The 19,506-nt window shown below is 46.5% G+C and overlaps 1 protein-coding gene and 1 pseudogene across 1 annotated transcript; both read left to right on the forward strand.

The window, feature by feature from the left end:
• The first annotated feature begins 535 nt into the window (after positions 1 to 535).
• Positions 536 to 5,455, forward strand: LOC129356918 (cadherin-7-like; annotated as a pseudogene).
• Positions 5,456 to 6,280: 825 nt separating this feature from the next.
• On the forward strand, positions 6,281 to 19,319 carry LOC129356925 (dnaJ homolog subfamily C member 1-like). The gene is given in 13 exon segments (XM_055026469.1): positions 6,281 to 6,545; positions 14,163 to 14,264; positions 14,348 to 14,392; positions 14,457 to 14,624; positions 14,757 to 14,854; positions 14,918 to 15,011; positions 15,105 to 15,177; positions 17,781 to 17,935; positions 18,106 to 18,225; positions 18,377 to 18,425; positions 18,587 to 18,969; positions 19,052 to 19,073; positions 19,076 to 19,319. Coding segments are annotated over 13 exon segments (1,497 nt in total). The 5' UTR covers positions 6,281 to 6,401; the 3' UTR covers positions 19,120 to 19,319.
• Positions 19,320 to 19,506: the final 187 nt, after the last annotated feature.

Raw genomic sequence — 19,506 nt, forward strand, 5'->3', positions numbered from 1 at the left:
GTGTGTTCAGTGTGTTCAGTGTGTTCAGTGTGTGTTCAGTGTGTTCAGTGTGTGTTCAGTGTGTGTTCAGTGTGTGTTCAGTGTGTGTTCAGTGTGTTCAGTGTGTTCAGTGTGTTCAGTGTGTTCAGTGTGTTCAGTGTGTGTGTTCAGTGTGTTCAGTGTGTGTTCAGTGTTCAGTGTGTGTTCAGTGTGTGTTCAGTGTGTTCAGTGTGTGTGTTCAGTGTGTGTGTTCAGTGTGTGTTCAGTGTGTGTTCAGTGTGTGTGTTCAGTGTGTTCAGTGTGTGTGTTCAGTGTGTGTTCAGTGTGTGTTCTGTGTGTTCAGTGTGTGTTCAGTGTGTGTGTTCAGTGTGTGTTCAGTGTGTATTCAGTGTGTGTGTTCAGTGTGTGTTCAGTGTGTGTTCAGTGTGTGTTCAGTGTGTGTTCAGTGTGTTCAGTGTGTGTTCAGTGTGTGTTCAGTGTGTGTTCAGTGTGTTCAGTGTGTGTTCAGTGTGTTCAGTGTGTGTGTTCAGTGTGTGTTCAGTGTGTGTTCAGTGTGTGTTCAGTGTGTGTTCAGTGTGTGTTCAGTGTGTGTGTTCAGTGTGTGTTCAGTGTGTGTTCAGTGTGGCGTTAACTGGAGCAGATTATCGGGATGAGCTGCAGATTTTTCCTGTAATTCCAGCTGTGAACATCGACTTTGCAGAGACTCGTTTGCGGGTCGGTTCTGGTCGGAGCAGAATCAGAACTGACTGCTGAAGTGGATCCAGGATCAGTGGAATGTTCTGGTTATTGGTTTTCTGTCTCAAATGTCTGTGAGGTTCTGACCCAGCACATCTGGGTCAGAACCGGATCATTCCTGCTGGATCTTCCTCCTTGACTCCAGAAGGATGAAGAGGCTCCGCCTCCTCGCCGTGCTCGTCCTGGCCCTGTGGGCGGAGCCAAGACGCTTCATGATGCTGACCTCTGAGACTCGCCGAGAGACAGCCGGACCCAGTGAGCCGGGTGGAACCGATGGAACGGGCGGGCCGGTTCTGTTCCACCTCGGGAGGACGAGGCGCAGCTGGGTCTGGAACCAGTTCTTTGTCCTGGAGGAGGACGCCGGACATGAGCCTCAGTATGTGGGGAAGGTAAGACCAGAACCTTCCAACCCGGTTTCGATCTGGTGCAGGAATTGGTTCTGCCATGTTCTACATTTTAAGTCTGGATCCATGTTTGGTTTGGAGCTCGAGGTTCTGTCAGGTTCTGTTTTCAGTTCAGCAGAACTTGATGGACAGAGTAAAACCACAATGGCGGCTCAGTGGTGCCACCCAGAGGCATGCTGGGAAACCCACTGATGGAAAGTATTCATTCAGATGGACAATAACAACGATGCTGTATTACTATTACCAATATGCATCCATCTCCTCCTCTTATCTGAGGTCAGGTCACGGGGTCAACAGCCCAAGAAGGGAGACCCAGACTTCCCTTCAGGTCCAGTTCCTCCTGGGTCTCCCTTGGGCCTCCTTCAAGTGGGACCTGAACCAGGCAGGCGTCCATCTGGACCAGAGGCTCCTTCCTTCGACTCAGACGAGAGTCGAAGGAAGAGTCCAGACCCCTACGGAGAAAACTCATTTCAGCCGCTTGTGTCACGACCTCGTTGTTTTGGTGGTAACCCAAAGCTCCTGACCATTGATGGGGGTCGACTGGTAAACCGAGCCAAGTCCGCAAAGATGATGGAGACCAGTTGGGCAAACTCCCAGAATCCTCCAGGAGCCTGGATTAATATATATTAATGTCATTAATAACCCTGACCCTTCCTATCATTAATAATGCTACTATTATCAATAACAATGACAACTATATTGATCATTATGATTGTTGACAAGACATGCAGTTGGATAACTGGTCTAACTGGGCCAACTGGTCTCTTCCCCTGCAGCTCCACTCTGACCTGGACAGAGGGGACGGTCAGGTGACGTACCACCTCAGCGGCGACGGAGCGATCTCCATCTTCACCGTTGATGAGCGGACCGGAGACATCCACGCCACCCGCAGGCTGGACCGGGAACAGCAGGCGTCCTACGTCCTGCGGGCCCAGGTCCGGGACCGGATCAGCCGGCTGCTGCTGGAGCCCGAGACCCAGTTCACCATCCGAGTCCAGGACGTCAACGACAACGCTCCCCGGTTCCTGGACGGCCCCTACTCCGCCAGGGTCCCTGAGCGGGCCCCAGCAGGTGGGTCTGGACCCGGTTCTGTTAGTTGCTCCGTTACAATTAGTGAGACAGTCTGCAGAACCAGAACCTAAACTGGACCTGACCTGAATTCAAGCTGAACGTGAAGCTTAGCAGCCTGGGAAAGAGACATACATTATTCTGAAGGCTACTTAAACAGGCTTTCAATGAACACATAGGCTTTTATTGTGAAAGGCTGTGTGACTCCAGAGCAAGGTGCACTGAGGCTGCAGTGCTCTGAGCAGCCACTGGGTGTCAGCGATGTGTCTGTCTGCAGGAACGTCTGTGGTGACGGTGACGGGACCGACGCCGACGACCCGACCTACGGAACCGCGGCCCGGATCGTCTACAGCCTCTTGCAGGGCGGGCCGTACTTCAGTGTAGACCGAGACACAGGTAGGGCCTGGTTCTGACCCAGAATCTGGCTCCGATTGGTCCAGATGTTTGGCACCAGCCAGCAGGTTCTGTTGGTTCCCAGAGGTTCTAGAGGCAGATCCTGAAGTCATCGCTTTACAAGTCTCTGTCTTCCTGGTGGTTCTGCCCGTCAACCTTTGACACCCTGTCCTTCAGGTGTGGTGCGGACCGCGCTGCCGGACCTGGACCGGGAGACTCGGGACCGGTACCAGCTGGTGGTCCAGGCTCAGGACTTGTTGGGTCGGAGGGGGGCTCTGTCCGGAACAACGGCGGTTACAGTGACGGTGATGGACGTCAACGACAACCCACCGCGCTTCCCCCGCAGTGAGTCTGGAGGCCCTCTGTGACCTCTGACCTCTGGACCTGCTCATTGTGACACCCCCTCCGGTCCCACAGGGAACTACCGATTCAGCATTCCGGAGTCGGTACCGGTGCCGGCAGTGGTGGCTCGGATAAAAGCTATGGACCCGGACTTGGGTCAGAACGCCGAAGTGGAGTACCGGGTTCTGGACGGAGATGGACCAGGAACCTTCAGGGTTCTGACGGATCCAAACACACAGGAGGGTCTGCTGATACTGCTCAAGGTACTGGTTCTGGACCTGGTTCTAGTTCTGACCCGGTTCTGGTTCTGACCTGGTTTGTTCCCCAGGGCCTGGACTTTGAGGTCCAGTCCAGCTACTTGCTGCGGGTCGAGGCGTCCAACCGGCAGACGGACGCCCGCTTCCTACTGGGCGGTCCGTTCAGCGACGAGGTTCTGGTCCAGCTGCAGGTGGAGGACGAGGACGAGTCCCCCGTCTTCTCCGACTCCGTCCATCACTTGTCCGTGTCGGAGGACGTTCCGGTCGGAACCAAGGTGGGGGTCGTGTCAGCCCACGACCCAGACCGGTCCAACAGTCCCATCAGGTACCGGTGGAGCGGATGGGTTCAGGACCCGCTCCGTCCCTCTGTCCCTCCGTGTCCTTCTGTCTCCAGGTACTCCGTAGACAGGAAGTCGGACATTGGGGGTTTCTTTGACATTGACAGCCGTTCCGGTACCATCAGAACCAGCAGGTTTCTGGACCGTGAAGTCAGAGTTCAGCACAACATCACGATCATCGCCACGGAGACGTGTAGGTCACACGGTACACAGCACACAGAGCCCTGATTGGCTGCCGACGGACAGGTGTGCTTGTATTTGCAGCGGACCCGTCCCAGGCCGGCTCGGTTGCGGTTCTGGTTTCTGTGACGGATGTTAACGACAATCCGCCGAGTTTGGCCACTGAGTCCCAGATGTCCGTCTGCGAGGACGTCCGGCCCAGTCAGGTGAGTTTCAGGTTGGCTCAGCAGCTTGAGCAGCGTCAGCAGAACCTCCTGTGTTTGGATCCGACAGAACCTGGAAGGTTTCCGGTCCATCAGCCAGGTGAGTTTCATAGAGGAGTCGGCTGACCTCTTGACCTCTGTGTCACCTTCTGCAGGTTGTCGGGACTCTGAGCGCTGTGGATCTGGACGACCCCGAGGACGGACATCGCTTCCTGTTCTCACTCCCTGCAGGAAGTGATGCGAATCTCAGCTTCAGCTTGATTGACAACAGAGGTATGGGCTCTGGACTCTGGGCCGGAACCGGGCCGGGACTCTGGGCCGGAACCGGGCCGGGACTCTGGGCCGGAACCGGGCCGGGACTCTGGGCCGGGACTCTGGGCCAGGACTCTGGGCCGGAACCGACCAGGACTCTGGACTCTGGGCCAGGAGTCTGGGCCGGGACTCTGGGCCGGAACCGGGCCGGGACTCTGGGCCGGAACCGGATGCCGACTGGTTTCTCTGCTTGCAGACAACACGGCCTCGGTTCTGGCGCTGCAGCCCGGTCTGCGGCTGCGGGACCGACCCGTCCACCTGGTTGGCGTGGTGATCGCAGACAGCGGCCGCCCGTCCCTCAGCAGCACCAACACCGTCACCGTCTCCGTCTGTCGCTGTGATCGCTATGGCAACCAGCACCACTGCAGCCGGGACGAGCCTCTCGATGTCGCTGTGACAACCGCCGCGGTCCTGACCGGCCTGGTCACGTTGCTGGGTACGTAAATGAAGCGTTCCGATCCGGTTGGATCGGAACCGGACCGGACCGCTTCACCGTCTCCTTCCTCCTCAGGGGTTGCCACGGTAACGGCCGCGGTCAGGTCCAGGCGACCGGAGGAAGAGGAGGACGAAGAGCGAGACGCCCGGGAGAATTTCACCTGTTACGATGATGAAGGTGGCGGCGAGGAAGACACCGAGGCCTTCAACATGGCCGCCCTGAGACACCTGGACCGGCACGACCCGACCGGCGGTTCTGCCCACCCGCAGGCCCAGATGGTCCGGCTGCTGAAGGCGAACCCGGAGCCCCCGCCCCCGTCCCCCTGCTGACGTTCTGACGGTGGCCTGGAGCGGCGGCGGCCCGGCGCCGCGTTCCATCGGCTCCCCGGAACCGGCAGAACCCGACCAGAACTTCTCATGGGCCTCGAGGTTCTGGAGGCCGGCCGACCTCTACGAACCCAGAGGGGCGGAGCCTGAAGAGGACAGCTGATTGGATAGAAGCTGATCAGAACCTCAGGAGACCCGACAAGCAGAACCAGCCTGACCAGGTCCATCAGGACCTCACCATGACGACTGGGTTGTTGCCCTGATGTCACCATGACGACTGGGTTGTTGCCCTGATGTCACCATGACGACTGGGTTGTTGCCCTGATGTCACCATGACGACTGGGTTGTTGCCCTGATGTCACCATGACGACTGGGTTGTTGCCCTGATGTCACCATGACGACTGGGTTGTTGCCCTGATGTCACCATGACGACTGGGTTGTTGCCCTGATGTCACCATGACGACTGGGTTGTTGCCCTGATGTCACCATGACGACCATGTTCTGTTCGGGTTTGATGACAATCAGACGTTTTGCTTCTTAGATGCTTTTATTAAAGTCGCTCTGATCAAGTTGCACACAGGTGTCTCACTAATGACTGACTCCTTCTGTTTGTCCTTTCTTGACATTTATGCAATCACCTCTGTTCGCCACTGCCATCTAGTGGACATAACAATTCAATCATCACCATGACGACTGGGTTGTTGCCCTGATGATCTTTCAATTGTTTTCAGCAATAAAGTGACAAAATGTTCACAACAATTTCACTGAGTAACCAAAACAATAAACAAAAACAAGTCCAGATGACAGGATGAATTTACTGATGACAGGGTGAACTCACAACTTCTGCTCTTTCAGATTCATCTTCTTTTCAAACTGGGTCCAGAACCCGGTGTCTGGGTCCACACTGACCAGAACCAGGCTGCTATCCCGCCTCACTCAGGTTCCGCTCTCAGCTGGATGCTGTGGTCTCCGGTCCGGTTCGGTCCGGTCCGGTCCGGTCCGGTCCGGTCCGGTCCGGTCCGGTCCGGTCCGGTCCACCGGTCCGGTCCGGTCCGGTCCGGTTCGGTCCGGTCCGGTTCGGTCCGGTCCGGTCAGCCTTATTGGGTTTTCAGTGGCTCGTCCCGACAGTGGAACCATCAGAAGCTGATGTTCTGACCCGTTTGGACCCAGAATGGTTGTTCTGTTCCGGGGCTGGGACTTGTGGTTCTAGGAGCAGAGGTTCGGGAAGTTCCGAGTCCGTCGCAGTGGCTCCTCCAGGCCTGCAGGGGGCGGTACCGACCCAGTAACTCGACCCGCTCAGTAAGAAAAGCAGCGGAACCTTCGAGGACGTGTCAGAGTTTCCGGTTCTGTCTGAGCTGCTCCGCGCCGGCCCGTTACCTGGTCCTGGTTCCGGGTCCGGTCCTCCTCCAGCGGCGTTTGGTTCCGGAGATGCGAGTGTGTGCGGGTCTGAGCGGGCCTCTGGTCCTGAGCCTGGTTCTGGTTCTGGTTCGGGGCTGGGAGGCGGACCTGGAGCTCCTGGACCTGGTCGAGGAGGTTCCGCAGAACTTCTACGAGTTCCTGCACCTGGGCAAGGTGAGTCCGTCTCCATGGCAACCCGGGACCGGCACCACGTCACGGTCCGCTCCGGGTTCTGCTGCCAGCCGTTTCTAAAAGCCGAACCCACTCGGAACCCGTCCGTGAGGTTCCGTAGGTTTTCCCTGGTCCAGGCAGGAAGCCCAGGTTCGGCTCTCGGTTCTGGAGGACAGATTCCGGTCCAGATGTTCTTGTCCGGTTCCAACAGCTGCGGTTCCAGTTTATTACTATCGATATTATTATTGATCGAGTTATAAAATCAGATCAAGTTTATTTACAACAAACATCAAAACAAGATGATCAATAATAAAATAAATAAATAAACAAAGAGCAGCAGCAGGTTTGGAGCTGGAGGAACAGATGAGACTCAATCAATCGATCAATCAATCGATCAATCAATCAATCGATCGATCAGATTTCAGCAGCAAGGCCTTCAAACAGTTTTATATCGTAAAAACACAAATTCATGCAGCATAGAATCAACAATAAAACATGACAATAAGTCGAGAGCCAGAAAGATAAATTGATTATTGATTATTGATTATGTTTCAAATAAAACCAGCTGCTTTCAGGCTGGACTCAGGATCTCAGGGTTTCGGCTGTTTTACAGTTTTCTGGAAGTTTGTTCCAGATCTTGTGGTGCATAGAAGCTGAACGCTGCTTCTGCTTGTCTGGTTCTGGTTCTGGTTCTGATGCAGAACCAGAACCCGATGGGTCTGGAAGGTTGCTATGACGACAGCAGATCTTTCATGTGTTGATCAGTGATTGATAAACAGTTTTAGTCTCTGAGCTCCAGGGAACCAATGAGGGACTAGAGAACCAACCGGGTCCAGATCCTCCTGGTTCTGGTTCTGGTCACAACTCCAGCAGCAGGAATCAAATCCACTGAGACATCAGAACTCTAGACGCTCTGCAGGGCCGACATTGTGAGGGTCAGAGGTCATCACTCTAGATCTGTAACTAGATCTATAACTAGATCTATAACTAGATCTGTAACTAGATCTATAACTAGATCTGTAACTCTAGATCTATAACTAGATCTATTTAACTCTAGATCTAAACTAGATCTTTAACTAGATCTATAACTCTAGATCTGTAACTAGATCTGTAACTAGATCTATAACTAGATCTATAACTCTAGATCTATAACTAGATCTATAACTAGATCTGTAACTAGATCTATAACTCTAGATCTATAACTAGATCTATAACTCTAGATCTATAACTAGATCTATAACTCTAGATCTATAACTAGATCTATAACTAGATCTATAACTCTAGATCTGTAAACTAGATCTGTAACTAGATCTATAACTAGATCTATAACTCTAGATCTATAACTAGATCTATAACTAGATCTGTAACTAGATCTATAACTAGATCTATAACTAGATCTGTAACTCTAGATCTGTAACTAGATCTGTAACTAGATCTATAACTAGATCTATAACTCTAGATCTATAACTAGATCTGTAACTCTAGATCTATAACTAGATCTGTAACTAGATCTATAACTCTAGATCTATAACTAGATCTATAACTAGATCTGTAACTCTAGATCTATAACTAGATCTGTAACTAGATCATAACTAGATCTGTAACTCTAGATCTATAACTAGATCTGTAACTAGATCTATAACTAGATCTGTAACTCTAGATCTATAACTAGATCTGTAACTAGACTATAACTAGATCTATAACTCTAGATCTATAACTCTAGATCTATAACTAGATCTGTAACTAGATCTATAACTAGATCTGTAACTAGATCTATAACTCTAGATCTATAACTAGATCTATAACTCTAGATCTGTAATAGATCTATAACTAGATCTGTAACTAGATCTATAACTCTAGATCTATAACTAGATCTGTAACTAGATATAACTAGATCTATAACTCTATAACTAGATCTGTAACTAGATCTATAACTAGATCTATAACTCTAGATCTATAACTAGATCTATAACTAGATCTGTAACTAGATCTATAACTAGATCTATACTCTAGATCTATAACTAGATCTATAACTAGATCATAACTAGATCTGTAATAGATCTATAACTAGATCTATAACTCTAGATCTAACTAGATCTATAACTAGATCTGTAACTAGATCTATAACTAGATCTGTAACTAGATCTATAACTAGATCTATAACTCTAGATCTATAACTAGATCTGTAACTAGATCTATAACTAGATCTATAACTCTAGATCTATAACTAGATCTATAACTAGATCTGTAACTAGATCTATAACTAGATCTATAACTAGATCTGTAACTAGATCTATAACTAGATCTATAACTAGATCTGTAACTAGATCTGTAACTAGATCTATAACTCTAGATCTATAACTAGATCTATAACTAGATCTGTAACTAGATCTATAACTAGATCTATAACTAGATATGTAACTAGATCTGTAACTAGATCTGTAACTAGATCTATAACTAGATCTGTAACTAGATCTATAACTCTAGATCTATAACTAGATCCATCTAGATCTGTAACTAGATCTATAACTAGATCTATAACTAGATATGTAACTAGATCTGTAACTAGATCTATAACTAGATCTGTAACTAGATCTATAACTAGATCTATAACTAGATCTATAACTAGATCTGTAACTAGATCTGTAACTAGATCTATAACTAGATCTATAACTCTAGATCTATAACTAGATCTATAACTAGATCTGTAACTCTAGATCTATAACTAGATCTGTAACTAGATCTATAACTAGATCTGTAACTAGATCTATAACTCTAGATCTATAACTAGATCTATAACTCTAGATCTGTAACTAGATCTATAACTAGATCTGTAACTAGATCTATAACTAGATCTATAACTCTAGATCTATAACTAGATCTAGTTACAGATCTAGTTATAGATCTATATCTATAACTAGATCTATAACTAGAATATAGATCTATAACTAGATCTATAACTAGATCTATAACTAGATCTATAACTCTAGATCTATAACTAGATCTAACTAGATCTGTAACTAGATCTATAACTAGATCTATAACTAGATCTGTAACTAGATCTATAACTAGATCTATAACTAGATCTGTAACTAGATCTGTAACTAGATCTATAACTCTAGATCTATAACTAGATCTATAACTAGATCTGTAACTAGATCTATAACTAGATCTATAACTAGATATGTAACTAGATCTGTAACTAGATCTGTAACTAGATCTATAACTAGATCTATAACTAGATCTATAACTAGATCTATAACTAGATATGTAACTAGATCTGTAACTAGATCTATAACTAGATCTGTAACTAGATCTATAACTAGATCTATAACTAGATCTATAACTAGATCTATAACTAGATATGTAACTAGATCTGTAACTAGATCTATAACTAGATATGTAACTAGATCTGTAACTAGATCTATAACTAGATCTGTAACTAGATCTATAACTAGATCTATAACTAGATCTATAACTAGATCTGTAACTAGATCTGTAACTAGATCTATAACTAGATCTATAACTCTAGATCTATAACTAGATCTATAACTAGATCTGTAACTCTAGATCTATAACTAGATCTGTAACTAGATCTATAACTAGATCTATAACTAGATCTATAACTCTAGATCTATAACTAGATCTATAACTCTAGATCTGTAACTAGATCTATAACTAGATCTGTAACTAGATCTATAACTCTAGATCTATAACTAGATCTGTAACTAGATCTATAACTAGATCTATAACTCTAGATCTGTAACTAGATCTATAACTAGATCTGTAACTAGATCTATAACTAGATCTATAACTCTAGATCTATAACTAGATCTGTAACTAGATCTATAACTAGATCTGTAACTAGATCTATAACTAGATCTATAACTCTAGATCTATAACTAGATCTATAACTAGATCTGTAACTAGATCTATAACTAGATCTGTAACTAGATCTATAACTAGATCTATAACTCTAGATCTATAACTAGATCTGTAACTAGATCTATAACTAGATCTATAACTCTAGATCTATAACTAGATCTATAACTAGATCTGTAACTAGATCTATAACTAGATCTATAACTAGATCTGTAACTAGATCTATAACTAGATCTATATAACTAGATCTGTAACTAGATCTGTAACTAGATCTATAACTCTAGATCTATAACTAGATCTATAACTAGATCTGTAACTAGATCTATAACTAGATCTATAACTAGATATGTAACTAGATCTGTAACTAGATCTGTAACTAGATCTATAACTAGATCTATAACTAGATCTATAACTAGATATGTAACTAGATCTGTAACTAGATCTATAACTAGATCTGTAACTAGATCTATAACTAGATCTATAACTAGATCTATAACTAGATCTATAACTAGATATGTAACTAGATCTGTAACTAGATCTATAACTAGATATGTAACTAGATCTGTAACTAGATCTATAACTAGATCTGTAACTAGATCTATAACTAGATCTATAACTAGATCTATAACTAGATCTGTAACTAGATCTGTAACTAGATCTATAACTCTAGATCTATAACTAGATCTATAACTAGATCTGTAACTAGATCTATAACTAGATCTATAACTAGATATGTAACTAGATCTGTAACTAGATCTATAACTAGATCTGTAACTAGATCTGTAACTAGATCTATAACTCTATAACTAGATCTATAACTAGATCTATAACTAGATCTATAACTAGATCTGTAACTAGATCTGTAACTAGATCTATAACTAGAACTGTAACTAGATCTATAACTAGATCTGTAACTCTAGATCTATAACTAGATCTATAACTAGATCTATAACTAGATCTGTAACTCTAGATCTATAACTAGATCTATAACTCTAGATCTATAACTAGATCTGTAACTAGATCTATAACTAGATCTGTAACTCTAGATCTGTAACTAGATCTATAACTAGATCTATAACTAGATCTATAACTAGATCTATAACTAGATCTGTAACTCTAGATCTGTAAACTAGATCTATAACTAGATCTGTAACTAGATCTATAACTAGATCTGTAACTCTAGATCTGTAACTAGATCTATAACTAGATCTATAACTCTAGATCTATAACTAGATCTGTAACTAGATCTATAACTAGATCTATAACTCTAGATCTGTAACTAGATCTATAACTAGATCTATAACTAGATCTATAACTAGATCTATAACTAGATCTATAACTCTAGATCTGTAACTAGATCTATAACTAGATCTGTAACTAGATCTATAACTAGATCTATAACTCTAGATCTGTAACTAGATCTATAACTAGATCTGTAACTAGATCTATAACTAGATCTGTAACTAGAGAGGTTCCGTCTGGTTCACAGCCTGACGGTAAAAGCTGCTCTGCTGATCTCAGAGCTCTGGGTCGGATGGTTCTGATGGTTCTGGGTCAATATTCTGTTCTCAGAACTGAGTCAGAACTCCTTCACCTTTCATTCCTTTATCAATGCAGATTGAGGTTCTGCTGAGCTAATGCAGTTTTTCCTTCCACTCAAACTTTCCATGAATTTTCTAGGACTCAGCCGTCTCTGAGCAGCGCACTGATCCACACACCTGAGGCTTCGATCCGATAAAACATTTATTTTTCTAAACAGACATAAATGTCAAATTTATTTCATAACTCTGCAGCAGTACGGCGCCACCAGCTGGTCAAACATTGAAAAAAAACTTGAATCTGTTCAGTCAGTGCAGGAAGATGAATTATAAAGTAACTGAAACTGACAAACATAACAGGTTGACTGTTTTGGTCAAAACCTTGTAAGAAAATAAAGTGCAACAAATCTTCATAAGGTTCAGTTAATGATGCCAAAATTAATGTAAAATAAAGAATAAATTAATATTTGTTCAAAATACAGAAACAAAAATCCTCTTCTGCTCCTGAAATATTACAATTATTAACCCATTTCTATCACTTGTTTGTATCTATTGTACGTAAATAATTTTAAATGAAATGAAACAGCAGAACTGCTGCCTTGCAGCAAGAAGGTCCTGGGTTCGATTCCCAGCCTGGGATCTTTTTGCATGTCCTCCTTGTGCATGCTGGGTTTTCTCCAGGTTCTCTCCAGGTTATCTCCAGGTTATCTCCAGGTTCTCTCCAGGTTATCTCCAGGTTATCTCCAGGTTCTCTCCAGGTTCTCTCCAGGTTCTCTCCAGGTTCTCTCCAGGTTCTCTCCAGGTTCTCTCCAGGTTATCTCCAGGTTATCTCCAGGTTATCTCCAGGTTATCTCCAGGTTCTCTCCAGGTTTTTTCCAGGTTTTCTCAGGTTCACTCCAGGTTCTTTCCAGGTTATCTCCAGGTTCTCTCCAGGTTCTCTCAAGGTTCTCTCCAGGTTCTCTCCAGGTTCACTCCATGTTCACTCCAGGTTCTCTCCAGGTTTTCTCCAGGTTTTCTCCAGGTTATTTCCAGGTTATCTCCAGGTTCTCTCCAGGTTATCTCCAGGTTCACTCCAGGTTATCTCCAGGTTCTCTCCAGGTTATCTCCAGGTTCTCTCCAGGTTATCTCCAGGTTATCTCCAGGTTATCTCCAGGTTATCTCCAGGTTCTCTCCAGGTTATCTCCAGGTTCACTCCAGGTTCTCTCCAGGTTATCTCCAGGTTATCTCCAGGTTCTCTCCAGGTTATCTCCAGGTTATCTCCAGGTTCTCTCCAGGTTATCTCCAGGTTATCTCCAGGTTCTCTCCAGGTTATCTCCAGGTTATCTCCAGGTTTTCTCCAGGTTTTCTCCAGGTTATCTCCAGGTTTTCTCCAGGTTTTCTCCAGGTTATCTCCAGGTTATCTCCAGGTTCTCTCCAGGTTCACTCCATGTTCACTCCAGGTTCTCTCCAGGTTTTCTCCAGGTTTTCTCCAGGTTATTTCCAGGTTATCTCCAGGTTCTCTCCAGGTTATCTCCAGGTTCACTCCAGGTTCTCTCCAGGTTATCTCCAGGTTCTCTCCAGGTTATCTCCAGGTTATCTCCAGGTTCTCTCCAGGTTATCTCCAGGTTATCTCCAGGTTATCTCCAGGTTCTCTCCAGGTTATCTCCAGGTTATCTCCAGGTTCTCTCCAGGTTATCTCCAGGTTATCTCCAGGTTTTCTCCAGGTTATCTCCAGGTTATCTCCAGGTTCTCTCCAGGTTATCTCCAGGTTCTCTCCAGGTTATCTCCAGGTTATCTCCAGGTTCTCTCCAGGTTATCTCCAGGTTATCTCCAGGTTATCTCCAGGTTTTCTCCAGGTTTTCTCCAGGTTATCTCCAGGTTCTCTCCAGGTTATCTCCAGGTTCACTTTGGCGGGTCAGCGCGGGGGCAGCCAGATTCCCTACGTATGTTAATGTTGTAAAACAATAGAAGTTCAGCAGCAACATATTCCTGCAGACTGACTTCCGTCGTTTTCTTTCCTCTCGTGGCTTCATGGTGAACGCCGTCATTGCAGAAGCATCTTTAAATATCATAGATTCAGGGTATTAAATTCATGCCAAACTCTGATCATAGTTAGCATATGTGTAGAAATATGAGCTTCTCTGTTCATATTCAAACAAAACCTTCATTTTTGCTTGAGCGAATAAATCGGCCCTCATTGTCCCCCTCCGTCCCCCTGCAGGACGCGGCGGCAGCAGACATAAAGAAGGCGTACCGTCGCCTGTCTCTGACTCTCCATCCTGATAAGAACAAAGATGAAAATGCCGAGACGCAGTTCAGACAGGTGAGACGCAATTCAGACAGGTGGGTGGACCCGACCTGCAGAACCAGAGCCAGAACCTCATGGTCTTCCTTGTCCGTCCTCAGCTGGTGGCCATCTATGAAGTTCTGAAGGACGAGGACAGACGGCGAGGTGAGGCAGCCGAGGGACGCCCGTCCTCCCTGGAGGTCAGCGGGTCACCAGGTGTGTCTCTGCAGGTACGATGACATCCTGGAGAACGGCCTCCCTGATTGGCGGCAGCCCGTCTTCTACTACCGGCGCGTGAGGAAGATGAGCAACGCCGAGCTGGGCTTCCTGCTCTTCCTCATCCTCACTGTGGGACACTACGCCGTCATCTGGTCCATCTACCTGGAGAAACAGCTGGTGAGACAGCCAATCAGAGCAGAGCAACGCTCAGACAGCCAATCAGAGCAGAGCAATGCTCAGACAGCCAATCATAGCAGAGCAACGCTCAGACAGCCAATCAGAGCAGAGCATGTCATGTGACTTTTCCAGGATGAACTCCTCAGTCGGAAAAAAAAGGAAAAGAAGAAGAAGCTGAGTTCCAGACCCGCCGAGGAGCTCAGGTGTATCATTCAGGACCGCTCCGACAGGTAAAGCTGTGACATCACCATCGCCATAGTTTCCGTACCTCCCCTCTGATGTTGCTGCTGCAGGAGCCATGAGCGACCGCAATGGCAGGACATCCTCCCTCTGAAGCTCAGCATCTGGCTCTACCTGGCCCTCAAGAACCTGCCACAGACTGTACAGGTAGGGGACCGGACCGGACCAGTCCAGACCGGACCGGAACCCAGTTTGAGTCCAGGTGTCCTCATGGTCTCACAGCCAGTCTCTGTGTTCCAGGAGGTGAAGCAGTTTTACGAAGACTACCAGCAGACCAAACAGGAAGCTGAGGCTGAACAGGAAGTGGTTCCAAGTAAATCCTGTTCTGCCCCGACAGCAGGCCAAACCCGTCCAGAACCTGATCTAGAACTTGATCTAGAACCTGATTTAGAACCCGACCAGAACCTGATCTAGAACCCGACCAGAACCTGATCTAAAACTTGATCTAGAACCTGATTTAGAACCTGATCTACAACCCGACCAGAACCTGATCTAGAACTTGATCTAGAACCTGATCTAGAACCTGATTTAGAACCTGATCTAGAACCTGATTTAGAACCTGATCTACAACCCGACCAGAACCTGATCTAGAACTTGATCTAGAACCTGATCTAGAACCTGATCTAGAACCCGACCAGAACCTGATCTAGAACCTGATTTAGAACCTGATCTACAACCCGACCAGAACCTGATCTAGAACTTGATCTAGAACCTGATTTAGAACCCATCCAGAACCTGATCTAGAACCCGACCAGAACCTGATCTAAAACTTGATCTAGAACCTGATTTAGAACCTGATCTACAACCCGACCAGAACCTGATCTAGAACTTGATCTAGAACCTGATCTAGAACCTGATTTAGAACCTGATCTAGAACCTGATTTAGAACCTGATCTACAACCCGACCAGAACCTGATCTAGAACTTGATCTAGAACCTGATCTAGAACCTGATCTAGAACCCGACCAGAACCTGATTTAGAACCTGATCTAGAACCTGATCTAGAACCTGATCTAGAACCCGACCAGAACCTGATCTAGAACTTGATCTAGAACCTGATCTAGAACCTGATTTAGAACCTGATCTAGAACCTGATTTAGAACCTGATCTACAACCCGACCAGAACCTGATCTAGAACTTGATCTAGAACCTGATCTAGAACCTGATCTAGAACCCGACCAGAACCTGATCTAGAACCTGATTTAGAACCTGATTTAGAACCTGATCTAGAACCCGACCAGAACCTGATCTAGAACCTGATTTAGAACCTGATCTAGAACCTGATTTAGAACCTGATCTACAACCCGACCAGAACCTGATCTAGAACCTGATCTAGAACCCGACCAGAACCTGATCTAGAACCTGATTTAGAACCTGATCTACAACCTGACCAGAACCTGATCTAGAACCTGATCTAGAACCTGATTTAGAACCTGATCTAGAACCTGATCTAGAACCTGATCTAGAACCTGATCTAGAACCTGATCTAGAACCTGACCAGAACCTGATCTAGAACCTGATTTAGAACCTGATCTAGAACCTGATTTAGAACCTGATCTAGAACCTGATCTACATCCCGACCAGAACCTGATCTAGAACCTGATTTAGAACCCGACCAGAACCTGATCTAGAACCTGATCTAGAAGCCGACCAGAACCTGATCTAGAACCTGATCTAGAACCCGACCAGAAACTGATCTAGAACCTGATTTAGAACCTGATCTACAACCCGACCAGAACCTGATCTAGAACCGACCAGTACCTGATCTAGAACCTGACCAGAACCTTATCTAGAACCTGATCTAGAACTCGACCAGAACCTGATCTAGAACCTGATTTAGAACCTGATCTACAACCCGACCAGAACCTGATCTAGAACCCGACCAGAACCTGATCTAGAACCAACCAGAACCCGATCTAGAACCTGATCTAGAACCTGTCCAGAACCCGATCTAAAACCTGATCTAGAACCTGATCTAGAACCCGACCTCATCTAGAACCCAACCAGAACCTGATCCAGAAACCGATCTAGAACCCGACCAGAACCTGATCTAGAACCTGATCTAGAACCCGACCAGAACCTGATCTAGAACCCAACCAGAACCCGATCTAGAACCTGATCTAGAACCTGATCCAGAACCCGATCTAGAACCTGATCTAGAACCCAACCAGAACCCGATCTAGAACCTGATCTAGAAGCCGACCAGAACCTGATCTAGAACCTGATCTAGAACCCGACCAGAAACTGATCTAGAACCTGATTTAGAACCTGATCTACAACCCGACCAGAACCTGATCTAGAACCCGACCAGTACCTGATCTAGAACCTGACCAGAACCTTATCTAGAACCTGATCTAGAACTCGACCAGAACCTGATCTAGAACCTGATTTAGAACCTGATCTACAACCCGACCAGAACCTGATCTAGAACCCGACCAGAACCTGATCTAGAACCCAACCAGAACCCGATCTAGAACCTGATCTAGAACCTGTCCAGAACCCGATCTAAAACCTGATCTAGAACCTGATCTAGAACCCGACCTCATCTAGAACCCAACCAGAACCTGATCCAGAAACCGATCTAGAACCCGACCAGAACCTGATCTAGAACCTGATCTAGAACCCGACCAGAACCTGATCTAGAACCCAACCAGAACCCGATCTAGAACCTGATCTAGAACCTGATCCAGAACCCGATCTAGAACCTGATCTAGAACCCAACCAGAACCCGATCTAGAACCTGATCTAGAACCTGATCCAGAACCCGATCTAGAACCTGATCTAGAACCCGACCAGAACCTGATTTAGAACCTGATCTAGAACCTGATCTAGAACCTGATCCAGAACCCGATCTAGAACCTGATCTACAACCCGACCAGAACCTGATCTAGAACCCGTTCTGCCTCTGTTCTGCCAGGAGAGAAACGGCTAAAGGTGAAGAAACCCAAAGTGGAATTTCCGGTTTACGTCCCTCCAGAGACGCAGCAGAACTACGACCAGACGACGTCCATCGAGGACATTGAGGACCAGATGGACGACTGGCTGCAGGACGCCAAGGCTCCCAAGAAGAAGGTGAGACGATGGGACGCTACCGAGACGTCGTCGTCCGCTGTCCCTCTGTCTTTCTGAGGTCCTATTTGTTACTCAAACTGCTGTTAAAGAAAGTGGTGACGAGGGATCAGTCCAGCATTTTGGTGCCGCCCGTTGTCTGGCCTACAGTCTCTGCCCTCTTTGCCCTGCAGGAGTCCGGCTGGACGGAGGACGAGCTGAGCCTCCTCAGCAGGTTGATGGTGAAATTCCCTGGAGGAACTCCGGGCCGCTGGGAGAAGATTGCCCAGGAACTTGGACGATCTGTTCCCTCTGTGAGTGTGAAGCTGTTTCACTGGTCCCAGAGTCCGAGGGAACCCGGTCCGGGGGAACCCGGTCCCGGTTCCCCTGGACCGGCATGGGTTCAGGTCCAAGTGGATTCGGTTCTACATGTGTTGCTGACCTGAATGGTTTTTCCTGCTGCAGGTGACAACCAAAGTCAAACAAATGAAAGACAATGTGAACCAAACCTCAGGTACGTACATCGGTTCTGGAATTTGGGTTTATTTTGGGTTCTGCTGTGACACTAAGGTCCAACTGAGACAGTTTCAGGTTCCCTCAATTTGAGGTTCTGTTGTTCTGCACATCTGGTTCTACCCAGCAGAACTCTGATGAACTTCTGTTCTTCTGTTCCAGCTCTGGTCAAACTCTCAGATTTAAAGTCTTCTCCACTTCCTGTGAGGTCATTTCCTGTGGATGACATCATCACTCAGAGAGTGGGCGGGGTCAGTGAAGAGGAGGAGGAGGAGGAGGAAGAAGCTGCTGTTGCGGCGCTCCGAAGGAGGAACAAGAAGAGTTCCTGTGCAGACGGCTTGGAGGGGAAGGTCCGCGGCCGGCGGCAGAAGGACTTTGACCCGGCGGCGGCGGTGGAGGAACAGGAGGAGGCGGAGCTTCAGGAGAACATGGCCGTTTGGACACAGAACCAGCAGAAGCTGCTAGAACTGGCCCTACAGCAGTTCCCCCGTGGAACTGCAGAACGGTGGGACCGGATCGCCAAGGTGGTCCCTGGAAAGACCAAGGTGAGACAACCCTGTTCTGGTTCTGACCTGGTTCCCTCTGTGTTCTGGTTCTGACCTGGTTCCCTCTGTGTTCTGGTTCCAGGAGGAATGTGTGACCCGGTGTAAATGCTGGCTGAACTGGTGAAGAAGAGGAAGCAGCTGAAGAGCTGACTGGCTCCGCCCCTTCCTGCTGCTGCTGCCAGATGATTGGCCTAATGGTTCTGGCTCACCTGCCCAGGTGTTCTGGTGCCAGAAGGTCAGCAGACCTCATGTGCCTTACATTCTTCAGCATGTTGCCAATCAGTAGTCAATACTCAGTATTTATTGTTCCCTTCAGTTTTTATTGTTTCCAAATAAAGATTCATTCATCATCGGCTTCCTGTCTCTATGTCCTGGACCCGGTTCTGTTCTGATCCGGTTCTGATCCGGACTTTGGAGTCAGGAGAGGGAAACGTATCATGTGTGATCATAAATCTCTTCCTGTTTGAAATTCTCTTCATTAAGTAAAAAGAAACTATTAGAAAAATGAAAGCGGTTTTCTATTTTTCTTCTTCTTGG

Source organism: Poeciliopsis prolifica, unplaced genomic scaffold (genome assembly GCF_027474105.1).
Source record: "Poeciliopsis prolifica strain line A6 unplaced genomic scaffold, Auburn_PproV2 SCAFFOLD209, whole genome shotgun sequence".
Lineage (NCBI taxonomy): Eukaryota > Metazoa > Chordata > Actinopteri > Cyprinodontiformes > Poeciliidae > Poeciliopsis > Poeciliopsis prolifica.